Source organism: Epinephelus lanceolatus, chromosome 15, assembly GCF_041903045.1.
Source record: "Epinephelus lanceolatus isolate andai-2023 chromosome 15, ASM4190304v1, whole genome shotgun sequence".
NCBI classification, from domain to species: domain Eukaryota; kingdom Metazoa; phylum Chordata; class Actinopteri; order Perciformes; family Serranidae; genus Epinephelus; species Epinephelus lanceolatus.
The window spans coordinates 37,258,981-37,271,926 of record NC_135748.1 but is presented as its reverse complement, the minus strand read 5'-3'; the positions used below and the strand labels follow the sequence as shown (position 1 = coordinate 37,271,926).

At 40.6% G+C, this 12,946-nt stretch overlaps 1 protein-coding gene across 1 annotated transcript in view; it reads right to left on the bottom strand.

The window, feature by feature from the left end:
• Nucleotides 1-12,946, bottom strand: part of syne2b (spectrin repeat containing, nuclear envelope 2b) — a 220,340-nt gene that overhangs the window by 206,218 nt on the left and 1,176 nt on the right. Inside the window, exon 2 of the mRNA XM_078175419.1 lies at nucleotides 1,041-1,167. Within this exon, the coding sequence (XP_078031545.1) occupies nucleotides 1,041-1,128 (88 nt within the window). The 5' untranslated portion in view covers nucleotides 1,129-1,167. The remainder of the gene's footprint in view (nucleotides 1-1,040; nucleotides 1,168-12,946) is intronic.

Here is a 12,946-nt window from a genome sequence, read left to right as displayed (position 1 = left end):
ATCACTTAACTTCACTTATAGAGCTGAAATACACCACACTGGAGATCAAGCAGAAGTCAAAATTATGAGTCAAAATTCCTGCATCTGTCACACACACTGTGAACATACTAGTCATGCCATAAATGCAATGAAAAGAGTAAGATAAGACCCTCTGGGACCAAACTTTCTGTCAATCACCAAAACATATAAAGCAGTTTCAGGATTTCTCATCGAGTAAGAGCAGTTATTACTGGATGACTAATTTTGAGCTTTATAAAACTGGAGATCAAACAGATATTCTTATAGATAAGTTGACAAAGTTGAAAACCAGCTATTGAGAACTGATAAAATGCCTTTATGTTACAAGCAGTGAGAACAGGATCAAATGACAAAGCTGGCGCATCACAGCTTTGCTTCAAACATTCAGAAACGCCCTGGGAGACAGCGACTTAATGAGCGAGAAGCTTTTATTATCTCCTCCACCCTCACGCTTTCTCCCTCCGGATGGCTCTTTGCAATATGACTCATGTCTCTGTGAGAGCAGGGGTTCAGTTTCGGCAGATTAAACAGAGCATGACCTCGAAAAAAGTGACAAAAATGAAACAGGACAGAGCCAGCAGCGAGCCGAGATGGAGTCATCAAACTGCTCTCCTGAGTGAGACGCATAACTAAGGCTTAATAGTTATTATGTTGCCACAGTAACAAAGATAAAACACTGAAATCAAGACATGAGGCTTTTCTTTTTACAGTTGCATGACCTCAGACTTCTCTCAAGGCGAGCAGAAACCAGAAACAATGAGCCTTCACTCAGTTTAGCCTGAATGCCTGTTGAAGTAAATCATCAAAATAAAAAAGCACCACAGTTGCTATAATAACCCAAAACTGAGACCAAGCTTAGGTATTCAAAGCACACAAAAACACCTAATCTGATCTTTCACATACCTGTAAAAACAATACAGGAACTACAAAACAAATCTTAAAGTATTAACCCACCAAACCATGATAAAAAACAGTGAGAAACACTGCACTGTAATCTTTACTAGAGGAAGAAAGAGACTGACCCTGCAGCAGCATGTGGACATTATCGATGTCCAGGGGGATGGACCCCCTCTCCACCACATCATCTCTGTAGTAGAAGTCTGACGACATACTTTCTCATCCACAGCCTCCGGGCAGCATGGCACCGCTCTGAAACAAAGAGAAACAGTCAGTGTTAGTGCCGTACAGTGTGGCTTATAAAGTGAAGCATGAAACTATCTCTCATTAAAGGTTTGATGGCACTGTGTTGAAATTTCTGGCCATTAAAACTGACTTTCTGTCCAAAATTTTCCAGGGCTGGTACCTGCGGTTATTCCACAGGCTAGTTAATAACATGTTGGGCAGGAAATCCAAAGTGTGGGATCATTTTGAGAAGGTGAAGGATGAACCCAAGGTGATATGTAAACTCATCTTCATTGGTCGACTACAAACATGACGTATCATCTGAAACATGGAAGTAGCTACATGCCCATTAGCCCACAGCGTCATTAACAGGTGGCTCGCTCAGTGTGTGACGTGCACTTGTAGATAAAATATAGGCCTATATTAATGAAGGTTCATTAGAACGGTTTTGTATTTCTCTGTAATGTAGCACAGTGTTAACAATGTTACTGATACTATTCTTTCTCACACCTTCAACTCAAACCACCAAAATATACAGTGGTGGAAAAAAGTTTTCGGACACCCTTAAAATTTTACACAATCTCAAATATTATCATGAAATATCTGTGGAAAAATCTTTTTTGTGTTTCAAAAGGTGTGGCTGCATTAGACAGATACAAACAAATACAAATTATATTTTTTTGTTTATTGTTTACAAGAAAAACTAACAAAACTAAATTCTTGACAGTTTCAATATGTCAGTTCTCAACATTGTCGGTATCAAAGTCAACAAATAACAGAGAATGTGTTCGAAACTGAACAAAAAATGAATAAACCATCACATCATCAAATTAATATTTAGTAGTCCTGCCACTGGCACGTAGTAGAGCTCTAATCCTGGCTGGCATGTTCCCCACGAGCCTTTCACACTGTTGAGGGGTAATCTTGTCCCATTCTTCTTGAATTACTGCTTTTAATTCTTCTAAATTCTTTGGTTTATGCTTTGAAACAGACCTTTTGATAATCCACCACAGATTTTCAATGGGGCTCATGTCCGGGGATTGAGCTGGCCACTCTAAGACCTGGATACTGTGCTCCTGCAGCCAAGTTCTACTGGCCTTGGATGTGTGGCAAGAGGCATTATCTTGTTGAAACATCCAGTTTTTACCTCGACGGAACAGTGCACGCGCAGAAGGGAGCATGTGGGTTTCGAGAATGGTACAATACTTGGTAGAGTTCAATGTGCCATCACAGACAGTGAGATGACCAACACCAGCAGCACTCATGCATCCCCAAACCATGATACTGCCTCCACCATGCTTGACAGTAGGTACTGTACATGCTGGAGATAATGCTTCGCTGGCCTTCTGCGTACCCTCACATTAGTAGGAGGAAGATAAAGCTGGAAACTGGACTCATCTGACCACAAAATCTTCTTCCAATTCCTGGCTGTCCAGTTCTGGTGTGCCTGGGCCCAACGACGCCAGGCTAACCTCTGTCTCTCATTGATCAGGGGCTTCTTGATAGCCTTGTAGGACCTTAACCCATGATCTAAAAGTCGGCCATGTACAGTGTGGGTGGAACACTGGACACCAGTTTGGTTTGACCACTGCTGCTGAAGCTCCTGTGATGTCATTCGGCGGTTTTACCTGCACATGCGGATCAGGATGTGGCCATTTCTTGCTGAAGAAACCCTTGGACGCCCAGATCTTGGTTTGTCTTCCAAGCTGTTGGTTCGTCTGTATTTCTGCAGAGTGTATCCAACTGCTGAAGGACTGCATCTGCACTTCCTGGCTATCTGGCGGCAGCTGTACCCTTCCTGGCTGAGAATCTTTATCTTCAGGCGTGTTTCCTGCGTTAGGTTCCTTGTTGTAGCCATTTTTGTGTCTGAAGAACTTTCAAATGTGCTGGCTTTATGTAGACACGAAGCTTGGCAACAAAAATTGTGTCTTTTAATAAAAAGAACGACCTTCATCACTGATACCAAAATGACCCAATACTCAAAATTTCTTATGTATTTTTATGGAACCAATTAATTTTAAGTTTTTAATGGCTTTTTTAGGATTTATTTAGTATTTTGGCTGTGACTGTTCTAAAAGAAATTGCACTTGAAGACCTAAGAGTGATTCTTAATGCAATATTTCACAAATGCATGGGGTGTCCGAAAACTTTTTTCCACCACTGTATCATTTAATCATTACATTCATATCATAAACATGCAGGAGACTGGTCGACTAACGGCCCTAAATGACGACTATTGGTCGACTAGGAAAACAGACAACCATTCAGGCCCACATTTACACCTACGGCCAATGGAAAGCCACCAATTAACCTGCATGTCTTTGGACTGTGGGAGGAAGCCGGAGTTCCCAGAGAAGACCCATAATTTTCTGTGCCAGGCATTTTGATAAATTAAACTGCTTTTGATAAAAAAAAATCTTTGTCTTCAAGTGCTCTGCAAGGCAACAAAAGGATCTAGACCACAACCACAGTCAACAAACACAGATGGACAAAGGAAACAGCCCAACAATTTCAGAGACCTTGAGTTTGGCAGTTGCATCATTCAAAGACACAGAAAGCCACGTATCTCCACAAAGACCTTTCAACAAGCCAGCAGAAACACTTTTATAATACAGTCGGGGGGAGTCTATCATCTTTCATAGAGCAATGAAACACTGTTCTGTCAGTTTACATTGATTGCTGGATGAAGGGTGCCGGGTGTTGGGCTGTGTTTTTGTCTTGTTCAGTCTGGCCCTAGGATACAAAAAAGTGAACTGAGAAAAATGTGTGACATTTAGACAAGTTTCCAAATACGCCTGCCGAAACAAATCACACCGTGATAATAGAGAGGGGTCTTTGGTTTGTCCAAAATGTTTTTTGACAGTTTAGGAGAACAAACAGGTGAGTGAGCCTAAAATAAAAGAGTGAAATAGCACTACGCCTCACGAAAATGTCAGAGCAAATGTCAGACCAGGTCAAATAGTAGCTGTTGGTTTGTTTTAACCTCCCTGTACTGCCGGAGGCGGAGGGGGTCTCAGTCAAATGATAAAATCAAACAGTACTGTGTTTTATCAACTTCCTAATGCCTCAATCCCTGTTGCATCTAAAGCTTGGTATACACTGCGGATCTGGTCTGTCCCAGACAAAAGACCTGAAAGAAACGTGGCACTCAAACAGCTGTCCTACGTCTCACAGTGAGAGAGGTTCAAGGATGGCCGTTGTCATGGTCTTGTGATCAAAGACAGCCTGGGATAAAATTCTGACAGTGTCACAAATCTGGTATGACCATCTCACAGTGTGACTGCTGTTACCAGCTACATCTACTAACCAACCAATAGAAAAGCAGCATAAACCCAAACAAACAGACAGACAGCAGCTGGCCATGGAGGCAAAACACGCTAAAGAAATGTGTGAGATTCCAGCAAAGAGGAAAACCTTGTTGAGTTGTGGCAGCAGAAGCCTTGCCTGTATGATGTGTCCTCCAGCTCTTACTGTACCATGATCGGGTAAAGAAGGACGAAACATGGAGGGAAAAAGCGGCAGTGTTGCAGCTGCCAGTTGAGCAACCTAGCAGCTAGCAAACACACACAGACACACCACAGTAAATAGTGCCCACAAAACTCTAGGTTAATTGATAATGGGACCCTCTATATTGTGCTTCACAGTTAGAGAAATAATAACCTGTATAGATAAAATCACATCATTAAAATCTATATATGACATGTATGCCATCTACAATATGGTCAAACCTTCAACCTAACAGACACTGGCATATTTGTCTATCAAGATATTCTGCTAAGCATAACCTCATTGACAGGGGTAATGACAAAATTTCACACAACAGAACAACACGACAGCCTCAATGTTTCAGCTTGTCTGCACACTTTATGATTTAAGACACTGCAGGCACATTTTCAGCCTTTCAATTTCAGACTCAGTCCACATTGCTCACACACAATATGTGTAAAGAAAGGCTGCTGCAGAACCTGACGTGCCTTTTGGCTGAAGAACTGCCAGTAACACATATAAAGTGATCGTAAGACTCCTGCCTGGATGATACGGTGCCAAGAGTTCATAAATATCGGCTTTATTGCAGAAAACCTGATGAATGCTCAGCAAAACTATGAATTTGATTAAAAAGAGGAGAGGCTTTCTTTAACTTGATAGATGCCAACTTATTAATGTCAATATACAGTTTTTCTTACATTCGCAAAACCCTTCAAGCTCATCAATTAGACCTTTGTAAAGTCAGCAAATGATGGCCTGGCTGTGATGCCTTCCTATGACGCATTCTGTGTAGCTGGCTACAAGCAGGGGTGAGATGATACTAGGGCTGCATTATATGCCAAAAAAAATTATATTGCAATTATTTTGACAGATGTTGTGATTGCGATATGAGTCGTGATTTTATGATTTCAGGAATGGTCATTTTTGCATTTCATTTTCACTGGAGAAAAAGAAAAAATGTACCAACCAAGCACGTTCTTTTACGTTCTTTACAATGCTTCATTTATGGTATGTTGTGACACATTTTACCTTTATCAAAATTACTGCCTAGCAATTGTATGCCTCTGTGCACCACTTGCACTTACAGTTTTCATCCACGTCTGTGAAAACATGGATGTTTCACACACATCTTCACCCAGCAGCACAGAAGATCTGTACAATCAGCACAGTTTCAAGGTGGGTATCCAAAATGAGTGTCAGCAATTCAGTATCTGACCAAAAGTCTCTCCTTCTGTTCCTGAGAAACTGTATGACACTGAGTAATGGGCAGAAAAGTGTTTTTGCAGAATGCTATGAAGTCACAGTAAAGTTGACCTCTGACATTTTGATATAAGATGTCATCACTTAATTTTATTCTATTAGACATGTGAGAGCTTTTGTCTTAATTAGCATATGAATTCTTGAGTTATGGCCAAAAACATGTTATGTGTGGTCACAGTGACCTTGACCTTTGACCTTCAACCACCAAATTCCAATCAGTTCATTTTTGAGTCCAAGTGGACGTTTATGCCAAATTCAAGAAAACAAAATTCAAAAGATTCTTGAGATATTGTATTCAAAAGAGGAGACGGATGCAAGGTCACAGTGACCTTGAACTTTGACCACCAAAAGCATTTCAGTTTTTCATTGTTGAAACTAAGTGAATGTTTGTGCCAGTTATTCTTAGTTATTCTTGAGATATCACGTTCACAAGACGGATGCAAGGTCACACTGACCTTGACCTCAAAACCAAATCAATTCATTGTTTTGTTTTGTTTTTTAAGATTATTTTTATTGGCGTTTTGCCTTTATTGACAGGACCGAGGGTGAAATGGGGAGACAGAGAGAGAGAATGGGGACTGACATGCAGCAAAGGGCCGCGAGCCGGATTCAAACCCACGGCCGCTGCAGTGAGGCAGTGCCTCTGTACATGGGGTGCCGGCACTATCCACTACGCTACCGACGCGCCCAAATCAATTCATTGTTGAGTCCAAATGGACATTTGTACCAAATCTAAAGAAATGTAAGCATTCTTGAAATATCATGTTCAAAAATATGGGACGAATGGAAGGATGGACAGAGAGACAATCCAAAAACATAATGCCTCTCGCCTCAGCTATTGCCGGCACTGAGGAATAAAAATTGCAGCTCCTGCAATTTGGATGATGTACTTGATGGTATTGCAGTGTGGATCATATTTTGATTAATTGTGCAGCCCTAGATGATATACAATTTTCTTGCAGACTGTGCTAAAAACGCGCAATAAGTTGAATAAATTTCCATTTTGGAGAAAATCATAGATATCCTCAGGAATTATTTGAAAAAGTTGTCTAGCATGCTAACATACAGTCCCCAGTGTTTCCCATTAATTAACGAAACTATGGCGGCCCGCCATAGTTTAATTTGACCCGCCATAGTTTCTAAATAAAAGATTTAGGCTACCGAAAGTATTGACTTCTAATGATATAAATAATATCTCGAACGCTGTAGCGTTTTGTGCCGATGTGCTCAGGCTGTCAGATCCAGCGCTCGACAGTGCAAGCGTTTCACTCGACTAAAAATAAGTGTGTGCGAACTGTAAAAAATATTTACACCCTGCTGCTGGGCAGGGTGGAAATAAGTCCTGCAGAGTTACAGAGGACCCGGAGAATGTTTTAGGATAGTAATAACATTATATAAGATAATCATATTACAAAGATAATAAGTTAAGATAATAACATTAAAGACAAAATTAAATTGCAATACTTTTTCAAAACTTGATGGTTTTACCTTTCTGTACATTTTGTATACAAATTCATTTCAATTTCAATTTACAATGTTCAAAATCCCCCCCCCCCCAAATAGTTTCCCAAAATCCTGTGGGAAACACTGGTCCCATATTGATTTCCTCATTTATTTTGAGAGGAGGGGGCACATTCTTCAGTAATTCCAAAATTCTAAACCTGTCACCATGGCTGAAGGCCCATTTATTATGGATGACTGTTTTTCACTAAAAATTGTGTTCACTAATAAAAAGACGCACATCCTATCTGTGATGCAATAAAGATAAACGTTTCCTAGTAAGTGCCATTCGATGGCATTTTAAGAGCTTAAGCATATTTTGATGATTGATTTGGGTTAATATAATGAATCACAATTATTTTGGACAGGTTTATCATGACATGAAATTTTCATTTTGGTCCATGCCTAGCTACAATTATGAAACAATGTCACCTCATTTTAACTTTCTCCTGTCAAAGCATAATTAGATTTCTGAAGAAGTATTTTGCAACCATCTTTCTAAATGATAATAAATTCAATAAGTCAAATTAGTAGCAAACAACGTCAAAGACTTATTAATGTTAATTAAATAACTTGATTAGCCCACATTTGACAAAACATCTGGCCTTCAAACACTCAAACAAAACCTTGAGGTTGTGGAGTATTTCCAAACACTGTTTGTCGGAGGTTAGTCCCATGCCGCTGTCGAACCTCTACACAAGACTGCTGCAGTAATTAACACGTGCAAGACGTGAACCACTGCCCTCTAACATTAATGTGAGCACGTGGACACATTGACATAAAGCTATACGAAGAATTACATGAGTGTATGTGGGGGTTAAACCACTATAGCACGGCATCTGAGCTATCCCAAGGCTTCATGTCAGCTGTGGACGGACCGAGAGGGGGGAGGAGAGATGAGAGTCAGTGGACAGGGGTGAGAGACAGAGAGGGTAGTGGGAGTCCAAATAAAACTCATACAGATTAACTAATAGGAAACTGTCATAGGACTCAAACACAGATATCATCTGAAGGAAAAGACTGCAGCTTCTTTGTGTGTAGCTAACAAAAACAAACTGTAAAAGGTTGTTGTACACTGCTGTGAGTCACGACTGGTGTGGAAAAGGCAAGCAACCCCCAGTGATAGATCACATGTCACTTTGTAGTGAATTTGAGTTGTTGCCATCAGGTCATCGGTTGGTTATTGATCGTGGATATCACTGCATAAAAAGCACTTTGTTCGTACTTGTAATGTTTTGTTATATTTGTCAAATGTCAAGGAACATACTTCCAAAACTAACTAAGAGAATGGGAAAGACTGGCAGAGACAAAGGAATGAATAAGTGAGGAAGACCAGTCAGACCCAACGGCTGAAGACAGATAAAGAGATCAAGAGAGGATGAAGCACAAAGAAAGTCAAGGAAGGAAAAATGCAGCAGAATAGAGGAGAAGAGAATGAGTCAGTGAAGCAGAGAGATGTGAACCTAAAGGGATAAAGATAAGAGATGGTTTGAAAAAGAAGGAGAGAGTAACAATAAGACTATAAGTAAGAGTTAGAAGAGAATGAAGGGCGAGCATACAGAGGGGCAAGAGACAGAAACAGAGAGCCCATGACAGAGACTCCCTGAGCCAAAGTCACAAGTCTCTTCGGTCAGCTCTAATTGTAGCAACAAGGCAGAGGGCAGTGAAACATGGAGCGCACTGTTGTGGAAAAAGCACAGGGAGGGGGGAACGACATGAAGCCACAACACAAGAATTACATGCTTTTTAAATGTAATTGTGCATGTATTTATTTATACATTATTATTATTATTTATAGCACTAGCCTGTGGGGATGATGATGGAGGAGAAAGCAAGAGTGATGCATTCAATCAATGTTCACACCTCCAAGATCCACGGGTCAGCCTAGTTAACAGGCCAGATCAACTAACTGCAGCAGCTACACGTGTCATTTTATGTCAGTTATTATTAAGGTTGGGACGATATGCTTATCTCATACTTCAATACTACCATGATACTTGGGGGCTGATTTGATACACACTGCAAAATGTAGGTATTGTGATTGGATATTTCACATTTTGTACCACTTCCTCTTTCCTCTTTCAGATAAATCAGAAATAATAAGTGTCTGAAAAGACATAATTCCTGTTGCCAGTAGGTGGCGCTATATGTAAAACCAAATATTGGCTTATAGATATGTTCAGGGCGGGACTGTCATCAATCCTGTGACATTTGAGGAAGACTGGACAATGTATGTTGGAGTTGTAAAGTACTTCCTGTTTTGTGGCGGTACACGACTAGCTTAGCTTGGGGGCTGTTTCATCGAAATCTTGTACTGAGCCTTTTTTTTTTTTTTTTTTTTTTTACAACCAAGCATACAACCCCTAAAATATCAAATTTTTCACCACTTCTGATATGTCTGCAAAGTTTCATGAGTTTTTGAGTATGATAAGTCCCTCCCAAATGCAATTTGCCCCCCAAATTGCAATTGGGGGGGGGGGGGGGGGGGGCAGAGTCTGCTTGTGCATAGGGCCCAGAATTTTGTTGCTACACCCCTGCAACTCATCATTACAGCCTCAGTATGTGAATAAGTTTCCTGTGGTATGAAGCAATGTAGTGTACATGTCTCTGGCTTTTATTGCTCAAGGTAAGAATGGAAGGAGTAAAGCTAATGCGCTGCTGCTGACAATGTGGGAGGCATTGAAGTGTTTGCCGTCATGGTTCTGAGTATGGAGCCTCCATGTTATGTTTTCATAACCTTCATGAGTATAGGTGCAATGCTAGCTAGCAGCACACCGGCGGCAAGTGATAGTTTAGCGGATCAGCTGATGTCCCATACAGTAAACTGTGTCCCAAAACTAGGAGCGCTGAAGACGGTCAGTTTTTGCAGCACCAATTAGATGCGTTCACGTGGGAATCAGACAGCAGAAGAGTAGCCTAGGAGCGCCCTAAATTTCACCAAAACGCGGTAGAGACTCTCAGCATGTTTTCTTTTTAGTTAAACTTTTTTGGTACAAATATTTACCCACCAGTGTGGCTGATAGCCAGCTGAGATTTACTCGTCCAACGCAAAATCTACCAGCATCTAGCGCTTGGCGGGTGTAATTTTCGGACCCTGCCCCACTCCTAGTTAGTTTTTTTTTTTTTTTACAGATTCATAACCAAGAAATTTCAAAGAATTTGACTTCCTTCTGATTGGTTAGAGCAAACCAAAACAAAATAAGTCCCCTGCCAACAAAAGCTTGTCTAATATGACCACTGTCTGACTGAAAAACTGCTCCTGCTACTACCAGTCTATATGGCATTTGATAGTATTTGTGTTTAAAAACAAACAAACAAAAACACATAAAAGCTGAACTACTGCTGAACTGATGTGAAGTACTGGGACAAACACTCTTGACATCCACACTTTTTACAGTAGATGTAAACAAACACCTGTGGAAACCACATATACCACATTCCCACACAGCTTCAGGTTTGACAACAAGTGCTTTCTCTGTGGATGCTTCCTTCTAAGCATCAATGTCATGACTCACACTGCAACAACAACACTCTCATTAGTCTTCTCTAAATGACTTCCAGCAGGTCTTTGTACTCTGCTTAAGCCTAAGCAATAATAAATCAATAGCATCTGTGCTGCTGAACCTGTCACACAGAGTCTTCACAGACACACCCTGGAAGATATGATAATAGCAAAAGGGAGAGGCAATCTGCTTTCATTTCACTGAGAACACAACGCACAGAGGTTAATTTGGGACAAATATCCTGCAGGCAGACTTTCAGTGTCATGGCATTTTAAACGTGCATGATCTCTGGTGGTTTCTGCAGCTCCTGGATGAGCTGTTGCTCTACTGACATTTATCTAAAAATTAAAGGCAGCCAATAAACACCAAAGATTGAAACTAAAACTTTGTGCCACTTCCCACACTCCAAAAAGAGCCACAGCAGAAAGAGTTAAAAAAATGTTTTAAGGCAATAGGGGTTGGGATTTACAGAGACATACAAAGGCAGATCGTTTGGATTGATCAACTGACATTGCCCAAAGGTCACCACCACTCCTTTATTTCTTTGCGTCACTTTCAGAAAAGCAAGCGTTAGTCACAGCCTCTATCCAGACTTTCCTGAACGGTCAGGATGTGAACCCTCTGATCAGCAGCGTGTTGCTCTAACCTTTGAGATCCCCCGCATGCCACCAATCAAACCAGGTCACACTACCATGCATGCCATGATATGCATTTCTAATCCAGTGTGCTTAGCAGAATGATTCTCGGGTCACTATAATTATGATCTACACAGGTGGATTGTGTCAGTGTTGTGTCATCTGCTGTAACAGCTCAGAGGTGTGGATTTACGAAGAATTTAATGCACGACTCTGGATGTAGATTTTACCATGGTGTCGCCAGCTTCTTCCTCTGTTATGCATTTTGCCATTCAACCTCTGGGCTAAAGCTTGGGGCGGAACGTGTGGAGGATGTGCAGAGCACCTAGACCATTGTGGGTCCGATTGACTGTATGCATTACATATGTATATACACTTTCCCAACATATGCAAGTTAGCATCCGCCAGTTTGTAAATGCTGGGGACTGATTCTGTACATTTCTAACAAAAAACTTTGGTGAACTCAACACACCCAGGTTTACATTGCTGGCAAGTAGATTCTCTGGAAGGCTGGTGATTGAAAATTCAATTTTCTCTGAATTGAAGTACAGAAACAAATTTAGGCCAAAGCAAGTGTAATTTTGAAGACAGAAAGGTCAATTTGAAGCTTATCAACTTGGGAAGTTTTCTATGTGCAAGTGAAGCAGTGACATTAAACACAAAGTGATGAAAAGTAATCATTTTTGATGAGAATTTGTCAAACAGAGACAGTAATTATTTTGTTTTTTTGTGATGTTGTGTGTGATATTTTGAAACAGAATAACAGCAAGCCCTAAAATCTTACTTTGCTACTTTCCCCTTTGTGTCAGGATACTCCTTGCCAAATTTCATACTTGTATGACAATTTACCCTAACCCATTGTAATGCCCTAAAATTTGCATATACACCATTTTGCCAGAGACACGTCCCAAAAAGGGGGTTTTGAGCCCCCTCAGACCAAACTGTACAGCGTTGGGGGTGTTCGTTATCAGCTTATGATGGCCCAAGGTGAAGCTTTACAGAAAATAATAATGAAAAAAAGGCAGCAAAGAACATCATGAGGTCTGGACCTGGCTCCCGGCCTATATGCAGGAGTAATTGGACTTCCAATGGCATTATCTTGGTGTGTTAGTCCGACTTTGAGAAGTACAGTTTAGTACGATTTCAGTGAGATGAACATGTTTAAATGTATTTTAAAAGTCTGCCAGGTAAACATACTGAATACCCTCTGACAACATAACACCACCATTTCCACCATAAACCAATGGTTACACAAACGCTTTAACCAGTAAAACCAGCAAACATATGTATATATATATTGACATGGTGGTGCAGAGAAAATTATGGTGCGTGAGCTTCAAAAACCAAGTTTATTCATTTAAATATTCTCCTCCATCTTACATCAGGACTACACTGAAGTAACTGCAATGACCTGAGATGGAA